The sequence below is a fragment of the Doryrhamphus excisus genome, chromosome 20 (genome assembly GCF_030265055.1).
Source record: "Doryrhamphus excisus isolate RoL2022-K1 chromosome 20, RoL_Dexc_1.0, whole genome shotgun sequence".
NCBI classification, from domain to species: Eukaryota; Metazoa; Chordata; class Actinopteri; order Syngnathiformes; family Syngnathidae; genus Doryrhamphus; species Doryrhamphus excisus.
Genome location: NC_080485.1, coordinates 6,997,815 through 7,021,900, shown reverse-complemented (window position 1 = coordinate 7,021,900; position 24,086 = coordinate 6,997,815). Strand labels below are relative to the sequence as shown.

Genomic DNA, 24,086 nt, shown 5'->3' with positions numbered 1-24,086 from the left:
AAACAAAAGTGGTGCGTTGTTGAGTATTTAGTACATGTGAAAGTGTACCAAGTACAAGAAAGTTAACTGTGTCTTGCCTACAGTCAAACGTGGTGGTAGCGTCATGGGTTGGGGCTGCATGAGTGCTGTGCCATTAGCTAGATCTTGGAGATCATCATCCACTTCCATTAGGAAACTTCTCCAAAACAGGCCAAAAGCGCCTCGCTCAGGAAGCCGAAAGTGATGGAGCTGCTAAGTACATCTCCCCCCGACCTCAACCCAATTGAGCACCTGTGTGGAATCCTTAAGCAGGAGAAGAGCAAGTCAGTGGCAGGCAATATTGACAAATGCGGCTCTGTGGTGCAGAATGTTACTTCATTCTAACCACTGTTTCCGCTTGGACACATTTCACTGCAGCACACAACTTTCTGTGAAGAGGGCTGCCTATTTTGTGGAGGAGCTGTCAATAAAACAGTGTCTTGCATGAACTGCAAGCGGTAGGTACATTTTCAATTACTTTAGTCCATTCCAGTCAGGTTTACTCACTAACATAATTTCCGAAATTCCACTAGTGAGTTCATAATGCAAGAGGATTCAAGAAAATAGCAATTGGTCTCATTCAATGACAGTAAATCCAAATAGTTGACAGACTATTAGTTATATCACACTTGCACATTGTCAGTATTGTCCTTTAAGAAAGCAATAGAAATGGTTGCTGAAATGTGAGTGGTGTATTTCTTCTGTGACACAGCCGGTGCCAGCTGGGTATCCTTCAGCTCTCTCAAGCCAACAGGATAAGTGGTAAATGTTTACAAAGTGTCAAGTAGAGAGAAAAGGGGTTCCTGTTGTAATTTCCAACTCTTCTAGACCATATTTTCCCTGCCCCAAGGACACAAACAACAAATCACTTCCTGTGCACATGCACACAAGTCAATGACTCTGCAAGACCGTATGCATGACTTCATGGAAAGTGGGACATCTTGCACACAGTATCCACTCTCTACTTTGTGGGCGGTGTTGTGTATTTTTCATTCTAGAGAATGTAGCCTTCTCTCGTTTCCTGGCAACGTCAAGCCTGAGAGCGGAGAGAAAAACAGCTGCAGACGGACAGGAAAATAATTACCACTCTATTTGGCTTCCAAAAGACACTCTGTGGACTCGCTCTCTTTCACTGAAAACACAATGACCCCATTCATATACATATTTTTACCCCGCTGGCTTAAAACGCACTGTAGAGACAAGTGAGTATAATTAGATGAGTAACATCGACCTCCTTGTTCCAGCAGTTTTAGGAAGAAATCCCCAGGAATATTTCATCACCAAAAAGAGAGCAGCTCTAGTGTGCGTTGCTACTGCCATCTATAGGCGGAAAGACACAAGGAGACGCTTGTATGTGGACATTCTTTTATTTTTGGAACTGCACAATAAATAAATGTTGGCAGTGTTAATGTGATTTTTCCCCTTAAATATATCTTTAAAATGTTGGGGTAAACAAAAAACAGACATGCTTGAAGACAATTTTCAGGGGTGGCAATATGTTTTGATTACTATAACATTTTAAATACAGTTTTAGAAACCATAGAGGCATGCATTTTTTCCCACAAAAGTCTGCCAGCATGTAGCTAAAATTTGGACTGCAGATACACAGCACCTCTACTGGCTGCATTGAAGTACTACACCCAATTTTGATGAATAGACATTTTCCACATCCCCTCAGAATTTAATATCAACCTACTGATCCCAAGACAATGATCTGTACTCTGATAAATCATATAATTTACAAACAAATATTCTTTAGCCTCTGTGCTCATTATTACCAAGGTTTAGAGGTTGGGCATGGAGTCATGTTAAATTCACAGAGAAGTTCAGACATCTCATTCAAAAAGAATTCAGGTTAGAGCCCTCATTTAAACCATGCAAACTTTTATGACCCTTAATCTAGCAGACCCTAACCCTTCAGAATCAAGAATTATTAGGAACTGGCATAGAAACAAAGAATCGGAACTGCCGAACCCTACCAATATTCTACCTACCTACCTACCAATCACAGTACAACTTACCAGTCCATCCCATGTCGTCCTCCCCTTGAGATGCCTTGCTGAAATACAAACGATCAACATTTACATGTCATTAATAGCATATACAGCATTTATCAAGGCATCAATAAAGATAAGTCACTCACACTTGTGTCTTAGAGGTGAAATAACCTGGAGCGTGACAAGTGGCTCTCAGTTTTGGATGTTCTAAGATTGATCTTGCACCTTTTCTTGTGCCAGAGGCCACATATGGCAACTGGGGGGTTTTTAAAGATGCAATGAGCAATAATAAACGACGGAACATTGCTAAGCATGAGGGATGCTTACATCAGCCATGTCGGTGTGCAGTCAAGTACGTAGGGGGCACCAAACCTGTGAGGACAGAAATAAATCCTTAATCACATGACATTTGGTATAAAGTGCTAGAGTTTTTCTGTTCATATATTTGGACTCATGCTACGGTGGGCAAACTGTGCTCAGAGTCCTACACAACTAAAAAACTATAAAAAAAAAATACTGAAAGTTCACAGACAAGCCAGACGTGAGGGACATCCATCTTACTTTTAAAGATATGGTATGAAAAAGCACAAACACTTGGCCGTAATGTTTGACATATAAGAGCAACCAATTTATGTAGCTAATGTCAGCTTATAGAACAGGTCCAGTTTGATGGACCTTGCATTTATTTTATGGTGTTTTGGGTGCTTTTCCATCACTTCTGTGTAATTGAGTGTTTACCCATATCGGTCACTGTGGTATCGATCACTTAATGTCGCTACATTTATGATATAGCCAAAAAATAGCACTGGTGCATTTTTATACGACTGTTACTATCTACACAAACCAGCAAAGTGAAATTATATTACTCAACCTGCACAACCTTTGTCTGAAATGGAACAAATATAAACGTTTATATATACACAAACATTTATACCTGTGTATGACTAATGAATTGGTTGAACATGTGGTCAGTCTACCGTGTGGTGGCTAACACGTGGTTGTTCAACATAGGCCAAACTAGAAACTAGCTCACGTGTATGAAATGGAACAAATATAAACGATATATATAAATATAAACAAACGTTTATACCTTTGTATGACTAATGAATTGGTTGAACATGTGGTCAGTCTACCGTGTGGTGGCCAGGACGTGGTTGTTCAACACAGGCCAAACTAGCTCGAGTGTATGAAAAGGAACAAATATAAACGTTTGTACCTGGGTATAACGAAAAAAAGAGGTCTAATGAATTGGTTGAACACGTGGTCAGTCTACCGTGTGGTAGCTAACACGCTCCAAGTGGTTCCGCTCACCAACACAGGCCAAACTAGCTAACAAATAACGTATCTTAGTTGGGTGTAAAGTGAGGATTCGTCTAAAACGACAAAATATGTAATGAAAGAGCGTAAGCTTACCGTTCTCAACAAAGCAAGAGGAGGACCAATGCTAGCATCTTACCGGGTAGCAGCACAGCTAGCTAACGTGTTAAGAGGAGCGTCGACGTTCTATTCCAAGCTTTTTAATTGGCTGATGACGTATGCGTGCCCGGAAGAAAGTAAAACCTGATTGGTTGGCTGTTAAAAATAGGCCTTATTCACTGACCAACCAAATAACACGATATTAAAAGGTTACGAGTGCGTATGGTGGGCGGGGAAAATACGTGGGCCAAATAAAAGAAACTAAAAAATGTTTAACTTTTGTTTATATAGGAAAAGCGGTAGAAAATGAATGAATGAATGAATGAATGAATTTATAATAACAGACAATCTGGATACTTCACAAACTATGGCATTTATTTCAAACAGACGCTTCTGCTTTGCATTTTTACAATAAATTACACAATGACCATCATTGGATGAGCCTAATAAATACTATTTCAACAAGCTCCTTTGTCATAATCTCTGACCCTGACCAATTTCTATGCAGTTTGGAAATTAGGTATGCTTCATTCAAAACCACCATTCTCTTACAAGAACAAGCAAATGAAGAACAGAACTGAGTACAAACTGAAGCAAAATAAGACATTTTAAAGAAAAAAACAAAAGGAAAAAAAACTATTTAAATGGATAAGAGTCACAAAATAAGCGTTTTTCTTTTGAGAAAAAATATATGGGGACAAGAGGGAGAACAAACATGCTGTAACTCTCAATATTTACACCCAAACTACAGTTAAACGCATAAAACTGTCTGTACAGAAAAGTACAATATTAACAGTGCAAGATATTAAATAGCTCGACTCAAAACACTTCTCAATATACAAATCTAACAAAAGCATACACTTACATACAAGTGCTAAACAAAATGTAACTTCGGGTTATCATTGAATAGGGCTCTACACAAAGGAAACACTGGAGATGTAATCCGAAATGCATCCATATACATTACTGTATAATATAAAAGCACATTTACAATAGCTTTACCTTTATTCTGGTCATAGTACGTGAAAAGAAAGAAGATTTTTGGTAAGGGTGAATAGAAGAAGCCTTGTGTGGCAGTTGGCATGATGCAGTATATGAATAATTGATCCTCTTTCCAATGAAAACAAAGTACAGTAACTTCATGTTTGCAACACTGTACACGCAGAATTCAGCTTCATCGAGCCCGTAAATAACTCTTATGGCTATTTTCAAGTTCATTATTCAGTTGGAGATGAGTCGAGACTGACTAGTGAACAATGTGGACATACACAGATAGTTTTTTTTTTAAAAAAGGCAGGTGAAGTGAAGTAATGCGACCATTGCATTCACCATCATTGCACGGATTTATACCCAAGCTGGATGAGTATTCAGTAGTAGATTACAGGTGATCCAGTATAGTTCTGTGTTACCGTTTACATTTCATTTAATATAACCATATGCTGTTAAATTCCACCAGTATTCATTATTCACAGCTCTTCACACACACACACACACACGCGCACACATACACACACACAGCATTCTTAAGTCTTTTATAAGGGATATAATTCCAGGCAACCCTCTGATTTGAGAAGAGGAGCAGGAAAAAAGTGCTGTCCTTTCTCCAAGTGCCACAGGGAAGAGAACAAAAAGGCACTACAGTATCATTCCATGATCCAACCACTGTGGCTACATGTGGACCGTAGATGGCTAAAAAGCTATCTACATGTCCACCGCTAAGACTCAATGCAAACCTGTGCATGGCTGTGGAAAATGAGCATTGTCAACCAATTTAGTTTTTGTTGTTGTTTTTTTAACATGTATGATGACGGTGGAGAGGGAACATGGTTAAGTTAAAACATTTAATATGCCCTTAATGCCAATGTGGCAGTGTTCCTCTTAATTCCTCATAATTAAGACAGCAAGCTCAGGCAGTGCCATGTAGAGCTATGAGGACAGAGGACAGGAGGGAGTCGATGGAAAGGAAAACACCCCTAACCGATGCATTTCATATCAAATTGAAACAGTTATTGCTTGCAAAAACAATTCTTATAAATGTTCAATTAGAATTAAGTAGAGCACAAAAGACAATCGTGTATCTTTTAGACAAATTTCATCCCCCTACGCAATCGTCATAAAAGTGCACTTAAGTGCCATTAGCTTGCCGAGAAAACAGTTGTCAATAAAAAATAGTGCTTGTTTTTTTTTTTTTTTGTCGTTGTCTGGTGTTGTGCCCCAGTCGTTACAGTATGTAGTAGGTTGACTTGTCCATCCTGCAGGAAGGGAATGGGGATGATGGCCCCAGGGTGCTGGTTAAGTGCTTAGTGCGGCGGCTCTTTGCTACTACGTCCTGTCACCTGCACTCCACTGATACCCCAGAGTTCTGTGAAGAGGAGGAGGATGAAGACACCGGCGGGTCGGCCAGTGTCAGCATGACTGCTGCTGTCAGTGAGCTCGAGGACGGTGATGAGGACGACGATGAAGAGGATGCGGCCACGGTGCCTGCGGAACAGAGATGATTGGTTGAGAAATTGGTGTCCTCAAAAGGAAAACGGAATTTCCCAGAAGGGTCAATGTGAATGAAAGAATTCCAAATAAATGAATGAAAATGGGCGGCACGGCGGTCGTGTGGTTAGCGCGCAGACCTCACAGATAGGAGACCAGGGTTCAATTCCACCCTCGGCCATCTCTGTGTGGAATTTGCATGTTCTCCCCGTGCATGTGTGGGTTTTCTCCGGGTACTCCGGTTTCCTCCCACATTCCAAAAACATGCTAGGTTAATTGGTGACTCCAAATTGTCCATAGGTATGAATGTGAGTGTGAATGGTTGTTTGTCTATATGTGCCCTCGTGAGGAAAAAGCGGTAGAAAATGAATGAATGAATGAATGAATGAAAATGAAAGAACTCACTTTCCCTTTCCTTCTTCTTCATGCGCTTTCGTCGTCTGTCGATGGAGGCCACCTCAGACTTGAGGGAGAGGTAGTGGTTCCTGATGTCCTGAAGCTTCTCCTGAAGGAACGAGATCCTTTCTAGACTGTTCATCTTCTCCAGGTCAGCTAGTGGGGATTGAAGAAGTTCATTAGTGCACCATCAAAAGAACTCATGAAGATAAGACGGGCAGATGAAATTGTGCTAAACAAGGTTTGCCCTGATCTTTCCAATGTCAAAGGAGTATATAGTTTTTCCATTCCACACTTACACATCTGGAAGCTCCACTTGTAGACCCGTGACGATCTTCCGTGGCTTTCCCGGTGCTGCGAGTGGTCAGCATCACCCTGCTTGTGGTACTTATGGCTTGATGGGGGAGAACGGCCGTGACACTTGTGCGAAATGGCAACCTTGACATCAGCTGCGTCATTCTTCGGGGCGGCTGGTTTGGCGGAGCCTTCAACCACAGACTGGTCCTCGCTGTCACTGCTGTTGGCTGAAGGACACAAAGAGTCTGATTTTGGCGCCATGTGGCAGGATGTGTGGATGAATAAGAAATAAAAAAAGGACTTCATGTGAGCTAGCCCATGCTAAAGTTGTGTTTACCTGTTTTCCTATTCTTTTTGGGAGGCACACCAAGGCTCTTACGGTTTGGCTTGTGTTTCTTTGAGACACCGCCAGTCTGTGATTCTTTCTGCCGTTTCTGACTCACAGACCCTACAAGTGGATGAAATTAAATATGGAGGACATCTTCAGACTATTTAGCATTGAAGCTTGAGCTTGATGATCAATGAAAAATAATACTAAATTTTATTTGCATGCGCTTTTCAAAATACTCAGTTGAATAAAAACAAGTAAACAGAGTAAAAGATACGTTAAAATACAACATTCATTCGTTTATACACAGTTAAAACATGAGTAAAAGTAGGGCGGGGCACAGCAGTCAGGTATAAAAAGTTCGATTTAAAAAAAAAAAAAAGTACATTTGCAGCTTGTACCTTTGGACTTCTGCTCGCTCTCCTGCTGGCTGCCGCTGCTCAACTCCAGACTGCAGTTGCTGCTGCTGTTAGAGGACAGCGTGGCCTCAAACACCTTTGGTGGGGAGCCCGCCCCTTCATCCTGGGGAAGGTCCGGCAGCTCCCCACCAAGACTCTCCACTTCCACTGTGCTGCTGTCGGTCTCGCTGCGCCCGCCCGCCACTTCCTCCTGCACCAATCCTGGCAAGAGACGGCCAGAACCCGACTCTGGAGGCAGGCCAGGAGGTGTGGGAGGCGCCTGTGGAGAGGGAGGCTGTGCTTGACCAGAGTCTTCCACCGTACTGCCTCCTCCTGAGGGGGACTCTGGTGTGGTGGGTGGTGTGTTGAGTACAGAATTGCTACCACTACTGGGGAACTCTTGTAGTTTGTCATTATCCATCTGCTCCTCCGAGATGTCGTCGTCAGGTCCTGCATCCTGTTCAACACTTGTGTCATCCAGGCATGAAGGTACGGGTGGAGGAGGAGAGTTAGCAGCTTCTGTGTCTGAATCGGAGAATAACTCCTTTAGAGTCTTTTTAGGCCATTGCGCTTGAATGCTGGACCACACGTCCTTTTGGCCTTTGGAGCGCACGGCCGGCTTCTCTTCTCCATTTCCGGACACCTTGGACTTCTTTTCAGGAATGTCCCAGAACCCAGCTTGTCTACTGGATTTGCTCTTCTCCTTAGTCCCGTTGTACTTTTTGGAAGGGGAACCTTTGGTTTTAGGGCGACTTCGTTCACTCTCCTCAGCCTGGGGCCCAGAATGTGCTGCACCCTCCTCATCGGAACTGGTGCTAGACGAGGCACCGGTTCTCTCCTCCATGGCACCACTGCTCCTTTCCTCCAGCTTCCTGGAAGAGCCTCCAGGCAGCCAGTCTGCACTTCTTGTGGTCCTCTTAGCTTTGGACTGGTTTTTGGGGGGCCTCTCTGCTGCACCTTCGGATTTCCTCTTCCTGGTGTTTGCCTCCACCATCAAATCAGGCGGGCTTTTGCGCTTCACCGCTTCTGCACTGATTATCTCCTGGTTCTTCTCTGAAACTGCAGGTTTGGATCCATCAGGTGATGTGTCACTCTCTTTCCGTTCTGAGGGTTTTTGAAGCTCTGACGTGCCCTTTTTGTCTCCGCAAGTGGGGTGGTCCTCTCGGTTATGCTCCTCCTCATCCTCATGCTCACTTTCATCTGTGGACAGCTCAGAGGCTGAAGCAAAGATGAAAAGTTAGTTTCATCATAAACGTGATGGGAGTGACAACCTCATCAAGTGTGCAGCAGAACTAGATGTTTGAGACATTTGAGACGTTTGAGACTGTTGCTACCTTGCAGGCCATTGAGTATAGAAGTGATTTCAATAGACTTGACAGGAGACTGCTGCGGAGTCCCTTGGTCCTCCACACCCTGGTCCAACTTGGAAAATACGTCCTGACTCAAGTCACACTTGGATCGAGGCGCGCGGTTACTGTTGGGTGAAGGATCAAGGACATCTTTGTCATCGAGACTCTCCAGCCTGTCTCGCTCCCTCTCAGCTTTGTTCTAAGAGAATTAAAGACAAGTCAGTGATCTCCCTCATCATGAACCATGAGGGCAAAAAGCCAAAAACCTGTCAAGAGTTGTACCTTTATTTTTTTGCGGTGCTTTATTTTTGGTACATTCTTATTGGCAGGGCGAACAATCTTGTCTGCTTTGATCCATTCATCATATCTAAAAAAGCAAATGCAAAGACAAAAGACAGTTTTTCATCAATCAGCGCAATAAGAGAGGAGCTCAATAAATTCTCCTCACGCCGCCACACACCACACGGCCACCTCCGCTGTCTGGCCCAACACATTGCTGTGATACAATAAGCCTCTATAGCAAAGGAATAAGTCCCATGGTGTTAAAGATAAAGCCTTAGAGAAACATATTTACACCAACCACCACAACCAACACAACAGAGGGTGCTATGCGGGTCATATGAGGAGAATGAAAAGTTGCACAATATCACACACGCACGCACGCACACACACACACAAGACACAATGCAGAGAAAATCCCATTGTCTTTGAGAGAGTACTACGGGATCACACGACAACAATGAGACAATGAAATGCAATTTTTGCTAGTTGCCCTAATGCTCTACTTGGCACTACATTAAGCCTAGCCCACTGGCGGGGAGGAGAGGTAGAGGTGAGTGTAGCAGAAGTTTGCTTGGCCTCTCAAATATTAGTATATCTCAATATGGCAGGCTCTAAAAAGAATTATAACTGCAACAACTGCATGGCCAATCCAGGCAAAACAGATAGCAGTTTCAGCGTGTCTCTAAATTTGGCTGAGAGACAGACAGCTGAGGGGGGTGGACAGACAGGGGATTCAATCACAACTGGCTAAGAGAGAAGCTGAGAAACAATCCACACCAACCCCATGCCCAATTCTGCCACAAGAGGGCCCAGTAAACTCAAAACGAGACACTGGATCGGATTGATTAAGCAGAATTGTGAGGAAGTCAGGGATATCCATGAAAATGGTGATCCCACTGGCCAATTTGAAGGTTAAGATGTGATTTGTCTTTAGGGTGAATACAGAAGTTAGGTGATTCTCCCCACGTCCTGTCTTACCTGACGTTCCAGCCACAGTAGTGCACCAGGTAGAGCACCTCTCCCCCCTCCACGTCTGCCTCTTTCACAGTGGCCTCGTACGTCTTCAGACTGCGGCCTCGCCCATACCTCACCTGCACCTTCATCCCCGGGGGGTAACACTCAAACTCCTCCCCTTCCTCCCCCTCCTGACTGTTGTCATCCCTGCAAGAAAAACAGTTCAGCACTTCCTGTCCCTAGTCTGCTCCACAGAACACTACAGAACCCCACACGCCCACCCTGCCGTACTACATTCTAATGCATAGCCTCTCAAGATCTCTGCAACATTCCCATCCCTGACTGTCGTCTACAGCAACCCGAATAATACAGCGAAAGCCTTACAAACCACAGCACTTGAGGTATTGCATAAATAGAATACTTATTACTATACTATCTCTCCAGCCCTACATGCATAAAGCTCGCTTGGGATTATCATTCACACGCTGTAGAGAGCAAAACAGCCACAAGGAGGAGCCAGTGAGAAACAGTCAGGAGACGTCAAAGCTGGAGGGTCTACTGGCAGTGCAGGGGGGAGTGCCGGTTAAGTGGCTAAAGCTCAGGGGCCACAGGGGCTCCAGAGTCACAGGGGGCATGTTAGCACAGCAAAGCACGACTTGGCAGGCAACACAGCAACCTGAAGCACAACTACGATCTTCAATTGTCTTTGCTACCATAAACAGCAGCTCAGAGCAGGGGATCCCTACTAGAAACTCCAACGTCCAACATGGCATAATCAGGACAATGACATTATCCGTGCAGTAGTCCACACAGGACAACCAAAGAAGCAGATAATACTCAAAATACTGAAACAACAAATGCAGGATAAAAATAACATCTACTAAGAACACTGGTTCCAATAACATCTTGATTATTGGGAATATTTACCCAAAATGAAATCTAATTAATGAATGATACCAGTGAATTAGACTGTAAAACAGTCAATGGGTCAATTAATGTCAATATCAATTAAACAAATTAATTTGGATAAACTTTATAAAAATTAAAAATTATAGAAATAGAATCAAATTTCCCCGTGTTGTCAGAAGTGAGCATGGTGATGTCCAATAATAAATATATACGTGTAGAGAGTTATACCAAAATGAGAAAATAAAATTACAGTAACAAACCAACAGTTTTACTGTGAGAAATCGGCTACTATAATATAGTATATTAACGATATATTCTTATTTCACAATATGTTACTGACTATGTCACTTTTGGGTGTCTCTATGTCTCTATCTATGCCTAGCTGATTTTTTTAAGGATGAACACAACTTTTTTATTTTCAGATTAAAGGACCAACAAGTCAGCACAACTATGGATGAGAACATGATGGCATCCTATTCTGGAGTCATCCAGCATTAAGTACTGCACTACGGCACCACATAGGCAGTTCATTTACAACAGTTCAGCCTCGTCACAAGTACAAATTGAACAAACACCCACCAGACCTCAAGTAAACAGCCACAAATTAGACGCTGCTTCTCTCCCCATCGCGAAGCGACTTAAAAGACACCCTCACAGGCACGTTTTAACAACCAAACGCTAACATTTGTCCACACGCAGAGTTAATCTTGCCTCTAAAAGGTTACTGCCTTGTAGACGTCTAGTCGTCTAATGCGTCAGCAACAACAATCACACTCACACGCACACTCACACGGAACATTTGATAAAGCTGAACACAAAAAAAAAAGCCAAGAAGGAGCTAGAGTGAGAGAAGAGAGGACAAGTGGACAAGTCGCTTTGTCAATATAAGGGCAGGGTGGAAGTCAAGAGGCCTTGTTGTGTGCACTGACAGGGTGAGGCTAGAGAGAGACAGTGTAAAAGAGTGAGTGATAAGGACAGAGAGTGAGGACAGTGTGACATGCCAGGTGAAAAGGTAGCAGTCAGGCTTTGCCAGCTGATGCTGACTAAGCCATGAGTAATAATAACAGCGCAGTGGGTAAAAGCGTAGTTAGGCAAAGAGAGGGAACCCTTCCTCTCTCGCATCCAGGAGCAATGGGAGTATAGTGGGAATTAGTGCTATTAATGTCCGGGTGGATGCTGCCACCAAGCAAAGACAATGGTTCCTTAACAGCATCCTGCTAATATTCCTGGAGACGGATAATTGCACAGTGACGCCATTCCGCCCTTGATGTGTTTGCACCATTGTGCCACGGTGGAGGAGTCGTCCCTACAAATCACCTACCCAGAGTTGTCCTTGCTTTCTCGCTCCTCATCATGCTCCTGTTTGATGCTCTCGCTTCCCAGGCGAGACGTCGAGGAGCCTTCATCTGCGTCTCCCGAGGGTGGGGTGTTGTCTTCCTCCTCCTCCTCCTCCTCCTCCTCCTCCTCATTGTCATCATTGTTATCTCCAATGCTGTCCTTTCCCTCAGCTTTTGAAGACTCACTTTTGTTTTGCGCCAACTCGGGTTTCTCCTCCTGAGGGAGAGGGATGCTTTTAATATAAAATGATTTGTCAAACAAAATGTGCGTATTTATCAGGGGTGTCACGAGATCTTGTGAGATTTAAACATGAAGAGACTTCTCGTTTGGAGAAAACAGGGCAGCCATAAGCCAGATTGAACTATGGCGTCACTACTACGTATAATAATATATAGTATGGAAGTGGCCGTGTGCTAGGCTCTAGTGGATGCACACATGCTTTAAACACTGCAGTCCAACCTACCTTGATGTTCCCCACGTCAGCCATATTAACATCTGTCACATGTGTTAATATCCAGGAAGAAGCTGTACTAATTCTACTAACGATCCAAGTTACGATAAGTATCAGATCAAAATACGTGGATGTTCGGACTTCAATGCACTAATAACCGTTACCATTAAACATCATCGACGTTAATAATGATAGCTCGGGTCTGCTCCGTGCAGATGTCCGACTACAGTGCACCATGGCGGCCACAGCAAGTGACTCCCTCCGCTCTATACAGAGCATGTGTACGACATGAAGGCATAACATAGGGACCATAACTCCGCTTCATAACATACCTCATACAAAGAGGAGATCTTTGTTGACAATTTAGCAGCATGGTTGTTACATTTAGCAATTATGATACAGGCATTAAATGTGAAGTTCAGGAAGTGTTGCTTGCATCATGCATATATTCCGTAATTAAATAGAAGCGGTCTACAAGGGGAAGTATCCAATTCCACCACTTGACAGAGTGAAAGATTACATATTAAAGGAAATATCGCATTACGAAAAGCACGGCAAAATATGAATTCACCTTGCAGACTACAGACTGTGTGTTGATTGTTTCTCCATTCCTATGGTCCTTCTGTTCCTCTGGGGTGGGTGACGTGGCTGCTGGGCTTCCGCCCTCACCCTCTGACTTCAACTCTCCCTTGGCGGTCTGCTTCAAAGGGAGGTCCATTTTGAAGGTGATGGCTGTGGAAGTGCAGTATTCCTCAAAGCCATAAAGGTACCTGCATGAAAGCACAATTTTTGTCACATGGAAAAAAAAAAAAAAAAAACATTGTCCTAAAAACCAGCTTGACTCATTGGGTACAGAGCAGTTTACAAACAAGAAACATTTGCCCTGAAGAGCCCCGATGGATGCGGCATTTGTACATACTTGCGGTAAGCACATTTGACATTGTAGCCAGCAGCTGAGTTGAGCACAGGGATTCCGAGGTCCTGATAGACTTGCTTCCAAACGGAGCCACTTTCAATCTGCCCAAACAGGAGAGAGTGGGGGGGGGGGGGGGGGGGGGGTTTGGGGGGTTAGCACACAGTCCACTGGAGAGCCATGACCAAGTCCGACTATAATAAAAAGTCACTGCTGTGCCATAGTAGTACTCACATTGTCAAAGCCTCCCAGTTTGTTCACCAGTCTGTAGAGCTTGAACAGGTTGAGGTTCTTGTAGCCCAGAACAGGCCGCTTGTTGATGGGCGTTCCTTTGGAGCAGATTGAGAGTGTAAATAAAGTTATGACCAACCACCAAAGTAAAATATAATCATTTAAGTACAGTCTCTCCATTGGTGCATATTTAATTCAGTGCCATTGCTAAATAACCCGCCATGGGGCCACCAATTTGATAAAAAAGGCGAGAAACACAATCAAATTAAATCTTGCCAGGATGTATGAGAAGTCCACATAAACAATATTCATCTGTCATTTGTAATGGTTTTACATTGATTTCTGTATTAACACTATAATTATTCAAAAAAGGAAAAAACAAGTTCACATTTTTGGGTGTCTGGAACAGATTGGATTTATATTTACACCATTTTTAAAGTATATTTGCGTGTCTTTGTCTGTCTGTTACTTAGCAGGCTACTTCCTGGTTCATGGAGGATTGTAGGACCACAGTGACCCAAAAAGTAATAATAAATTCCTTTATCACTACTTAATACTACAGTATTAATTGGCCCTGTACCCTAGAAAGCGCCCATGAATGATACGGGAAAAGGCCGAAATGATACTGTGTCAAAGCCCAGGGCAGTGATACTGATAAAATATAGAGTTTAACCATGTCCAGTATCAGCCCCCGGAGCTGTCCACTCAGAGCGCGCTGCTCTGGTATCGTGCCCGTGAAACAACCAATCAGAGAACAGCGCACGAGCGTGAACACATAGCGTTTGTTTTGCTGCAGTCTGTGCTCTGTCAACACGTCAGATTGTTGATAAAATAATTATTGTTGAAATATTTTTGCAATTATTGTGTTTACACTGTTTAGATATAATACATGTAATAAACTGAACATTTTCTGGAAACAAATTGGTCAAAATGGTCTTTTGATTAAATAGTCCAGTAAACCTCGGATATATCGGACTCGGATATATCGGAAATTCGCTCACAACGGACAGATAAAAAAGAACCGATTTTTCTGTAATGCATTTCCAATAAACATTCATTGCATATATCGGATTGTTTATAACAGATTTCGCCTATTTCGGACAAAATCTCCACTCCCGTTCCAATGCATTTCCATTAAATTTTCCTCACATATATCGGATGGCCGCATCGTGGCGCTCCGATTCGCCGTTGCCTGCGCGTCCAGGTACATTGGAAACATAGTCAAGGAAGTGCCTTTTTATAACGGATAAAATCCAATTTACGCATGTACCGGATATAAATCCGATATATGCGTAAAACGGACATTTTCCGGTATACGCATATAACGGATTTTGCTTATATCGGACAAAACCAGTGGGAACAATTGAATCCGATATATCCGAGGTATACTGTATACTCATGATTAAATAGTATGTGATAATAAGATCATCACATGGTTTGTCTGGTATCAGGCCCAGTATCATGCCTCCGCGTGCCAGTATCAGCCCGAGACCGCACTTGGGGGCATGATACCTGGCCTGATACCAGACAAACCATGTGATAACCTATAAATATCAACACATTAATCTAGATCCTCATCCAATGCAACCAATTTGCTCACGCACCACAAAGTTTCAGTTCTTTTTTTTTTTTTTTTAGTTAATAGCCTGCTAATTGTGTCTGTCCTTCCATTTCCTGTTTCACCATACCAGGGAGATCGGTGTGAAAAAGCTCATTAAGTAACCACTAATTGTTACATTTGTCTAAACTCACTTCTGTCTTCCATGAACTTGTAGAGCTGCTGCAGAAAGTTCTCCCTCTCCTCCGGGTAGGGCTCCACTTCCTCCTGTCGTCAGGAGTACAAGGCAGTTTGAGGCTGATTTCGCTTGAAGTTTGTGGAGAAACAAGCGTGACCAAGACTCAGTGTTCACCTCCTCTTCTTCGCCATTCGCATCTTCTTCCTGCTCCTCCTCTTCTTCGTCATCATCCACCTCGCTGCTAGAGCTTTCCTCTTTCACTTCAGTCTTCCAGGTGTTGGGAATGACCAACTGCTGCTGGAACTCCAAGGCTGCATCCAGTGCTGTTTAACACACAAACACATGGGGGGGGTTAAAGATGATAGACGACTATGAAGGGAGCCACAGGCTGCCCACCCCGGTTTAAAGTGTACTGAACTCACCTGGCTTGAGCCCTGCATCCGCTTTTGGGGGACAATCTGCATCGATCTCTTGAACATCCTTCCGCAGCACCATGTAACTGCAAAACAAAGTGATGCCGATTAGCAGACTTACAGGTAGCTTTTCGCGGAGTGAGATAATAATAATAATAATAATAATAATAATAATAATAATAATAATAATAATAATAATAATAGATGTACTGTAATTTCCGGTGTGTAAACCGCTACTTTTTTTCCTCACGCTTTGAACCATGCAGCTTACATAGTGATGCAGCTAATGTATGCTCACGTTCTAATGACATCTTATGACATCTAATATACTTCACAATAGCCATTCTACATTTCATACACAGACCCTCATCATGGAATACACATGAAGCAGCTTTCAAGTTAAAGGCGATCGATTAGAAACTTTGGCTTGAGTCCGCCAATGGATCGTGACAGCGTGGAGCTAGACCGAAGGCTGGACGACTGCGTGATGGACAGGACTAGCTCAAGGGCTAATTTAAGTCCAGGCAAAATTGCTAACTGGGAACGACAACGAAAGAGAGAGCCAGACGGACATTACGAGGCTGTTCAATTCCAACACTGGCAGGAAGATGAAGATTACGATGAATTACTTTTTTGGTAGGCTTTTGTTTAAGCCAGGGGTCTCAAACTCAATTTACTTGGGGGCCACTGGAGCTCGGGTCTGGGTGAGACTGGGCCGCATCAGGTTTTCAAAAAAAACCCCAACCATTTATTAAAAACAAAATTTTTTTAAAAACTTCACTTTGGTTCCAATTTTCTACAAGAAAAAATCTGATAAAACATTCCACTGTTCTCAAATATCTTACTTTTTATTTTTCTACACAAAATAAGATGAAAAATAAAGAAACAAATCAAGAATAAAGAAAATCAATGAATCAGTAATAAATAAATATAATAATAATAATAAACCGGCAAATAATAAAAACTTAAGAAACCACATATAGTTGGTGGGTAGACAAATTATTTTTTTCAGATTAAAATGAACAAAGCATTATTAGAGCCCTGTAGACATGACAAAACACGACTATAGTCACATTTATACTCTTTTTATTTACAACATATTGCGCAACTGCAGGGTCTTGAGACACATGCTAACTTGCAAACTAGAGAGCTAGCGATCTAAACAGTAGCCTTCAAGTTATTTCCTTTCAACTTAAAAAGCCAAAAACTTACCACTTCCACACGGATAGGGAGGATAACTATTAACAGTTATTTAACCTTTAACATGAACATTCATCAAACGTAATAATTTTTTCTGGATACCATACAGCATCCATATCAAACTTGCGTGGGCCGCACCAACATTAAACTTTCATATCAAGGCGTGGGCCTCAAACCGCGTGTTTGAGACCCCTGGTTTAAGCCATCGTCTTACACAAACTCTTTGAAAAGCAAATGCAAACTACGGGTGGAACCTATAAATGTAGCAATCTTCTTTTCTCTTTAAAACTTAGCGGGTGTGATTTATATTTCTGTGTACTAAACAGTACGGATTTTACGGTACTACATATAAAACTACAGTTGCACTCCAATACAAATTGTGATTTTAATAAACTTGCAGTACTTTGCAATAAAGTGACAGTAATTTACAACAAATGATAAATAATTGTGAATCCAGGTCAATAGCCAGTTTGTGTACTTTGCAAGCTGTAGAACTTTCCACTGTTGCTATGTTAACCACAGCTGTCCAACTAAGAATAACCCTTGTTTGCCCTCTGGATGTGTGACCTTGCCTTCCCTAAAATATGTTCTACGGCCATTGTTTCTGAAAGTCGCATCAAAGGGTGATCACAAATTATCTCAAACTGTGTGTGCATGTGTGAAAACATTGATTTATGACACAATTTTTTGGATGCGATATCTAATTAACAAAAAAAAAATGCACACCAAAGAACCAATGAGGACTTAAAAGCCGAACACGAATAGTGATGTAAATATGACAACACAAAGACATGTGCCTGACAGCACAAACTTGTACTCGGTATTAATAATGAGAAACAGTCACAACCACCCCTTTCATCTTGTTATTCCTTCCACATAAAAGCAAGCAGATTGAAAAGGAAACAACCCTTGAAAATCTCATTAATACCCACATAGATTTTCCATCTTCACACATTATTATTTCTGGAATCCAGCCCTTGATACACGGCATTGATTTCTGAGGGTAAATTCAAATTGCGACAGTCAGTAGTCGTGGTAACAATATCTGAGAAGAATATGACCTGCATTTCATCTGAGATTTATCTTCCCTCGAATCGACAGTACCCTTCACCTGACCATTAACCACAAGACACGATAAGAGGTCTTTTCACACTTTGTGTGCTGTAATTATTTGCTGGTGACTTACACAGGAGATATATTGCAGACTGCTGACTTAAGGGGGAGGTACAGTGCCTAACAAAAGTCTTATCACTTATACAAGCTGTGGGAACAATAGGTGATAACTTCACTTTTAGTTGCTCATTCGGAGTCAAAAATAGCTTATATGAAAGGCAAAAGCCTCTAGATCAGGGGTCACAAACTCAATTTACTTGGGGGCCACTGGAGCTCAGGTCTGGGTGAGACTGGGCCGCATCAGGTTTTCCAAAAAAAAACAAAAAAAAAAAACAACGCATTTATTAAAAACAAAAAAATTTAAAAAACGTTGCTTTGGTTCCAATTTTCTACAAGAAAAGCTCTGATAAAACATTCCACTGTTCTCAAATATCTTACTTTTTATTTTTCTACACAAAATAAGATGAAAAATAAATAAACAAATCAAGAATAAAGAAAATCAATCAATCAGTAATAAATAAATAAATATAATAATAATAATAAAACTTAAGAAACCACATATAGTTGGTGGGTAGACAAATTATTTTTTTCAGATTAAAATGAACAAAGCATTATTAGAGCCCTGTAGACATGACAAAACACGACTACAGTCACATTTATACTCTTTTTATTTACAACATATTGCGCAACTGCAGGGTCTTGAGACACATGCTAACTCGCAAACTAGAGAGCTAGCGACCTAAACGGTAGCCTTCAAGTTATTTCCTTTAAACTTAAATAGCCAAAAACGTACCACTTCCACACGGATAGGGAGGATAACTATTAACAGATATTTAACCTTTAACATGAACATTAATCAAACGTAATAATTTTTTCTGGGTACATGATACCATACAGCATCCATATCAAACTTGTGCGCGCCGCAATAACATTAAACTTTCATATCAAGGCGGGGGCCTCAAACTAGTGTCCTGCGGGCCACATTTGGCCCGCGGGCCGCGTGTTTGAGACCCCTGCTCTAGATTATGCTTATTACAGCAAAATAAAGTCACTGGTTTTATCATTCAATTATGGCAGAAAGGTCAGATTGTGCATGGACAAAAGCCTTTCCTTTCCTTCCTTCGGAACTTAAGGTCAGGGTGCCTTGGTAGGAAGAAATAATATTGGATATGATAGTGTATGATTTCCATGAGCTTGGAGTACTCCATCCATATGTCTAAGCAATGACTCCATTTTCATCTTCCAAGCCTAGTTTCTCATGTAACGAAACATGTTCAATTATGTTTGTGTGGCTGGGAAATCTTGGAGCATCTTGACCTTCTTCACTATTGGGAACTTTGATGTGGAGGCTGGAGTAGAGCACCATCCCACTGAAGAACTTTGCCTTCTCTTGTGATCTTGGATCCATTCTGCACATCTATGGCTAACCCCCATAATGGATGGAACCACCAGCCATGATATTTTTCCACTAAACTTGACTGTTTACTGGGTGAATCTTGGGTTCATGCGGGTTCCAAATGGTCTTTTGCAGTATTTGTGGTGATTGCAATGCAGTTTAATGAATTATTCATCAGAAAATAAATAAATACAACCTTCCACCACTTTTCCACTGCCCACCCTTTCTGTAAGCTGTGCGTTTTGGCAAATGCAACACCATTGTTAAGTTCTCTCTACAGTCATGTTGCCCACAACCTTCCAAGTTACAAAAGTTCCTGATCGTGAAGGTCGGGTTTCTGCAGGATTGCCCGGCCAGTCACCAGACATGAATTACTGACATGTTTGAGGTTTGATGAGGAAGGAGGCTTGGAAGATGAAGCTGAAGAATCTTCATGAAGTCTGGGCGTCATGCAAGATGGCTTTCTTTGTCATTCCACAAGTAGTTTCAAATAGTTATTATTGTAACTGCTGGGACGTATGGATGGAGTCCTCCTAGCTCATGGGAGTCATACATAATAATAACTCTTCTTACCAAGGCACCCTGATTTTATGTTCTGAGGTTTTTGTGGCATGTTTGTGCTTTCAAGGGAAAACATTATTTTGGTATGCAACAAGATTTTTGTCCAAGCACAATCTGACCTTTTTGTCCCAATCAATTATAAAACTCAATGAATAAATACAAGACATTTTTTTGCTATAATAAGCCTAATCTAGGGGGCTTTTACCTTCCATTTAAGCCATTTCTGATTGCAAATGAGCAACTAAAAGTGGAGTTGTTATTTATTGTTCACAGGCCAAAAAACAGCTGTAGGCCGCACTTTGCACACCCCTGGTATAAACAATCCATGGGCATCTCAGTTTATTTACCACATAGACACATAGAAAATGGGTGGATGGACACCGTCTTGAAGACAGTTGATTGCATATACAATGTCAAATGTCAAACCCACTGCACATACAACAATTTGTCTCTAAGCATAATTGAGAAGAAATAATAGCATTGTTTCCCCTTAAAGCTGTGGCCAGAAATGCACTCAAAGCTTTTGCATTCACACTCCATAAATCAAATGTTTATACAGCTTGAAAATGATGCAGTCATGTTTTTGTTTTATTAAAAACAAAAGCATGGCACAGTTGATCTGGCATGTTTAAAACATGACTTCAATGGAACAGTCTGCTGCTCAAATATTCATTATTGCTTTAACGAATGATTTGGACTCACAATTTCCCATCCTTGAAAGAGCGGACAAAGATGCTTTCCTTCTTCATTGTGATGTCATCATGGCAGTCAGGGGAGGTGACCTTAGTGCACAGAAACAAGAGACAGTGCAGAGGTCAGACGAGGCAGCTGATGGTGTGTGTGTGTGTGCGTGTGTGTGCGTGTGTGTGTGTGTGTGTTATTGAAGTCAATATAAAGTGGGGGGTGTTACAGTGTGAGTGAATGACTAGAGGTTTCTGCGAAGGCCAACACAATCTGTATAAGCCCAAGATTGTTTACCCAAGTTGAACAGCACACGGTCAAGAGCCTAACCCAGGGGAGGCAGCACTGCATGGTCCTGCTCTCTTAGTACCATTTACAACACAGTAGCATAACATTAGTTTCTGAATAACACATTTACTCGGGTACCTTTTTTTAGAACAGTCTAACACACACACCATGCGCTAGAGTGCAAGCTAATGAACAAGTTGTATTATACTCCATTAGCAAGGACACACTATCCAGCTCCATCAGCTGTTGCAAACAACATTTGCCAGTGTATCTATCTCTTCGGTATGTGCACATTTAGAGGACACAGCAGTGTGTAGTTCCCTGGCCTGTCACAAGGAGGCGGCATGGCGCTCGGTGACCAGCCCGCCAACAACAACAAACACTGTAGGCGGGGCTCTGCTGACTACACAGTTAGAGGGGCAGCTTTTCCCCACCAACATCTAGTAGGGACTCTTGCATAAACAAAGAGGGATTGTCACCATTTCACTGTGTGCTATTGCTGGTGAGTTAAATGTGGTATGGAGACAAAGTTTTGGAAAGAACAAAAAGATTGTGCCGTATTCTGTAGTGCAAAAATCATGAGAAAGCAGTAGATTTTTTTTTTTAAATGTAACAATCCAAAAATGCTTGGCAGCTCCTGGGCTTATTTTTGGCTATCAGCAACTTGCATGTGGCATCCCATAGTGAGTGCTTTCTCTGGCAAAAATCTACGAGGGCTGATGAAAGATAAAACGGCAACAGTGCTCAGCATCTCTGATGCCTGTTACTTCACAGAAGAGGATGAAGAGGAGGACAGTGAGGGAAGCGCTACTGTGAGCTCACCAAGGCAGGATACCACGTGCTCTTCTTTTTATCCCCAGAAGCCACTCCCTCCACACAGACCACCTTGCCAAACAGATCTTCATTCTGCCGCTGATCGCTCTCCTCTTCTTCACTGGAGGATGAAGACAAGTCCTCCTCTTGGCTGTGGGATGAGAAACCAACAACTACTGAGGGGACTACAGAATAAAAAGGCAGTTCATGCATGCACATGAGAACAGTATCTAATAGGCTGTGGTGAGAATGGACTGACGCAACACATTGCAAAACAACCTGTTGATTGTTTCATTGTGGAAATAAATGGTTGTTGTTTAGAGAAAAACACTTCCGGGTATTGGGTAAGCCAGAATTCTATCAGATAAAACTATGCCATCACTAGTGTGAATGGTAATACACATAATATGGCAGTGACTGCTCCAGGCAGGAATGGAAGCGCATAGTAAACGCTTTGCACACACAATAAACCTTGCAATCCAACCTACATTAGTGTTCTCGGTGTCACTCACTCGCAATGTTTTGCGGCTGTTTTGTTGTATCCGCTTTTTGAGGAGTGACACTGGGAACACTGAGGTAGGTTGTACTTGCAAGGTGTATAGTGTGTGTAGAACACGTAATGTGCACTCCCTAAACCGCCTGCAGGTCCATATTACATGTACAGTAAACCTCGGATATATCGGATTCAATTGTTCCCACTGGTTTTGTCCGATATAAGCGAAATCCGTTATATGCGTATACCGGAAAATGTCCGTTTTACGCATACATCGGATTTTATCCGTTATAAAAAGGCACTTCCTTGACTATGTTTCCAATGTACCTGGACGCGCAGGCAACGCTGCAAACGACGTCGTATAGCGGCCTGTCACGATTCGGCGAATCGGAGCGCCACGATGCGGCCATCCGATATATGCGAGGGAAATTTAATGGAAATGCATTGGAACGGGACTGGAGATTTTGTCCGAAATAGGCGAAATCCGTTATAAAAAATCCGATATATGAAATTAATTTTTATTGGAAATGCATTACAGAAAAATTGGTTCTTTTTTATCTGTCCGTTGTGAGCGAATTTCCGATATATCCGAGGTTTACTGTATTATCATTCATAGCAGTGACGCCATAGCTCATAGTCAGATTGGCTGCCCTGTTGTTTTGCGAGACAGCTATTCTCCTGCCTCGAGATCTCGTGACACCCTGAATAATTTATCGTTTTTGGAACATGCCCAACACTCAAAGCTTGAGAGAAATGGGCTGAGGTAGTCTTTGCATAATTCTGCTAACTGAAAAACAAACAGCAACATAAACAAAACCAGCGGTAATAATCTATACCCCAACAAAGTCTTGTGTTAAGCCTTTTAACAGAATGTAGTGGAGTGGAGTATCTTTGGATAGATGAGGCAGCTCATTCAGCCTCTAAATGTGATCATGCAAGCAGCATCAGCGAGCAAACAGATCCCCCACCCTTTCGTTCTCCCTCAGTAGGCCCGCTCTGCTAATCTCTGCACATACATACACACACACACACACACACGTGCGCACAGTCTGGCATGAACAGTAAATCTGCCTGGCTGCTATTACAGCTACTACACCAACAACACCATGTAAACCATAAATCAAAGTCATTAACAAAAACACTCTTGCTACTCAATGAAGCAAAACTACAGTTTATGTAAAGAAAAATTTTCCTTGTATGATGACCGGTTGGAGGGTTGGTTTAGTCACCACTGACAAGTCATTAAAAAATAAATAGTATTAAAAAAAGTACAGCATCCTGTAAAATGCGCTTAGTTTCTTGTCTTCAAAAACAAAAAACAATCAATCATTAAAAGCCATAAATTAATATGACATGATCCCCATATTGAGTGTCTATAGCAGGGGACTCAGACATGCGGCCCGTGGGCCAAATGTGGCCCCCGCCTTGATATGAAAGTTTAATGTTAGTGCGTAATGCTGTATGGTATCATGTACCCAGAATTTGATTAATGTTCATGTTAAAGGTTAAATAACTGTTAATAGTTATCCTCCCTATCTGTGTGGAAGTGGTAAGTTTTTGGCTATTTAAGTTTAAAGGAAATAACTTGAACTTATTCTTGATTTGTTTTATTTTTCATCTTATTTTGTGTC

The 24,086-nt window shown here is 42.0% G+C and overlaps 1 protein-coding gene, 1 long non-coding RNA gene and 1 other non-coding gene across 4 annotated transcripts in view; all 3 read right to left on the bottom strand.

The window, feature by feature from the left end:
* Positions 1-374: 374 nt before the first annotated feature.
* LOC131108040 (uncharacterized) lies at positions 375-3,540 on the bottom strand. The gene is made up of 4 exons (XR_009120389.1): positions 3,429-3,540; positions 2,343-2,387; positions 2,162-2,271; positions 375-2,077 (listed from the first exon to the last, which is right to left on the bottom strand). It is a non-coding gene; the product is annotated as an uncharacterized LOC131108040 (long non-coding RNA).
* LOC131108322 (small nucleolar RNA SNORA14) lies at positions 2,164-2,294 on the bottom strand. Its single transcript, XR_009120446.1, has one exon. It is a non-coding gene; the product is annotated as a small nucleolar RNA SNORA14 (small nucleolar RNA).
* Positions 3,541-3,766: 226 nt separating the features above from the next.
* Positions 3,767-24,086, bottom strand: part of arid4b (AT-rich interaction domain 4B) — a 50,811-nt gene continuing 30,491 nt past the window's right edge. Inside the window, exons 8-24 of one of the 2 annotated variants that reach the window (XM_058058069.1) lie at positions 21,972-22,113; positions 20,883-20,962; positions 15,920-15,996; positions 15,672-15,820; positions 15,514-15,586; positions 13,765-13,859; positions 13,537-13,634; positions 13,189-13,387; positions 12,150-12,382; positions 9,944-10,126; positions 8,966-9,050; positions 8,669-8,882; positions 7,338-8,552; positions 6,946-7,056; positions 6,611-6,835; positions 6,321-6,467; positions 3,767-5,912 (exon numbers count right to left, since the gene is read on the bottom strand). In XM_058058069.1, the coding sequence (XP_057914052.1) occupies positions 5,764-5,912; positions 6,321-6,467; positions 6,611-6,835; positions 6,946-7,056; positions 7,338-8,552; positions 8,669-8,882; positions 8,966-9,050; positions 9,944-10,126; positions 12,150-12,382; positions 13,189-13,387; positions 13,537-13,634; positions 13,765-13,859; positions 15,514-15,586; positions 15,672-15,820; positions 15,920-15,996; positions 20,883-20,962; positions 21,972-22,113 (3,475 nt within the window). In that variant the 3' untranslated portion in view covers positions 3,767-5,763. The remainder of the gene's footprint in view (positions 5,913-6,320; positions 6,468-6,610; positions 6,836-6,945; positions 7,057-7,337; positions 8,553-8,668; positions 8,883-8,965; positions 9,051-9,943; positions 10,127-12,149; positions 12,383-13,188; positions 13,388-13,536; positions 13,635-13,764; positions 13,860-15,513; positions 15,587-15,671; positions 15,821-15,919; positions 15,997-20,882; positions 20,963-21,971; positions 22,114-24,086) is intronic. The other variant, XM_058058070.1, reaches the window with a different exon arrangement.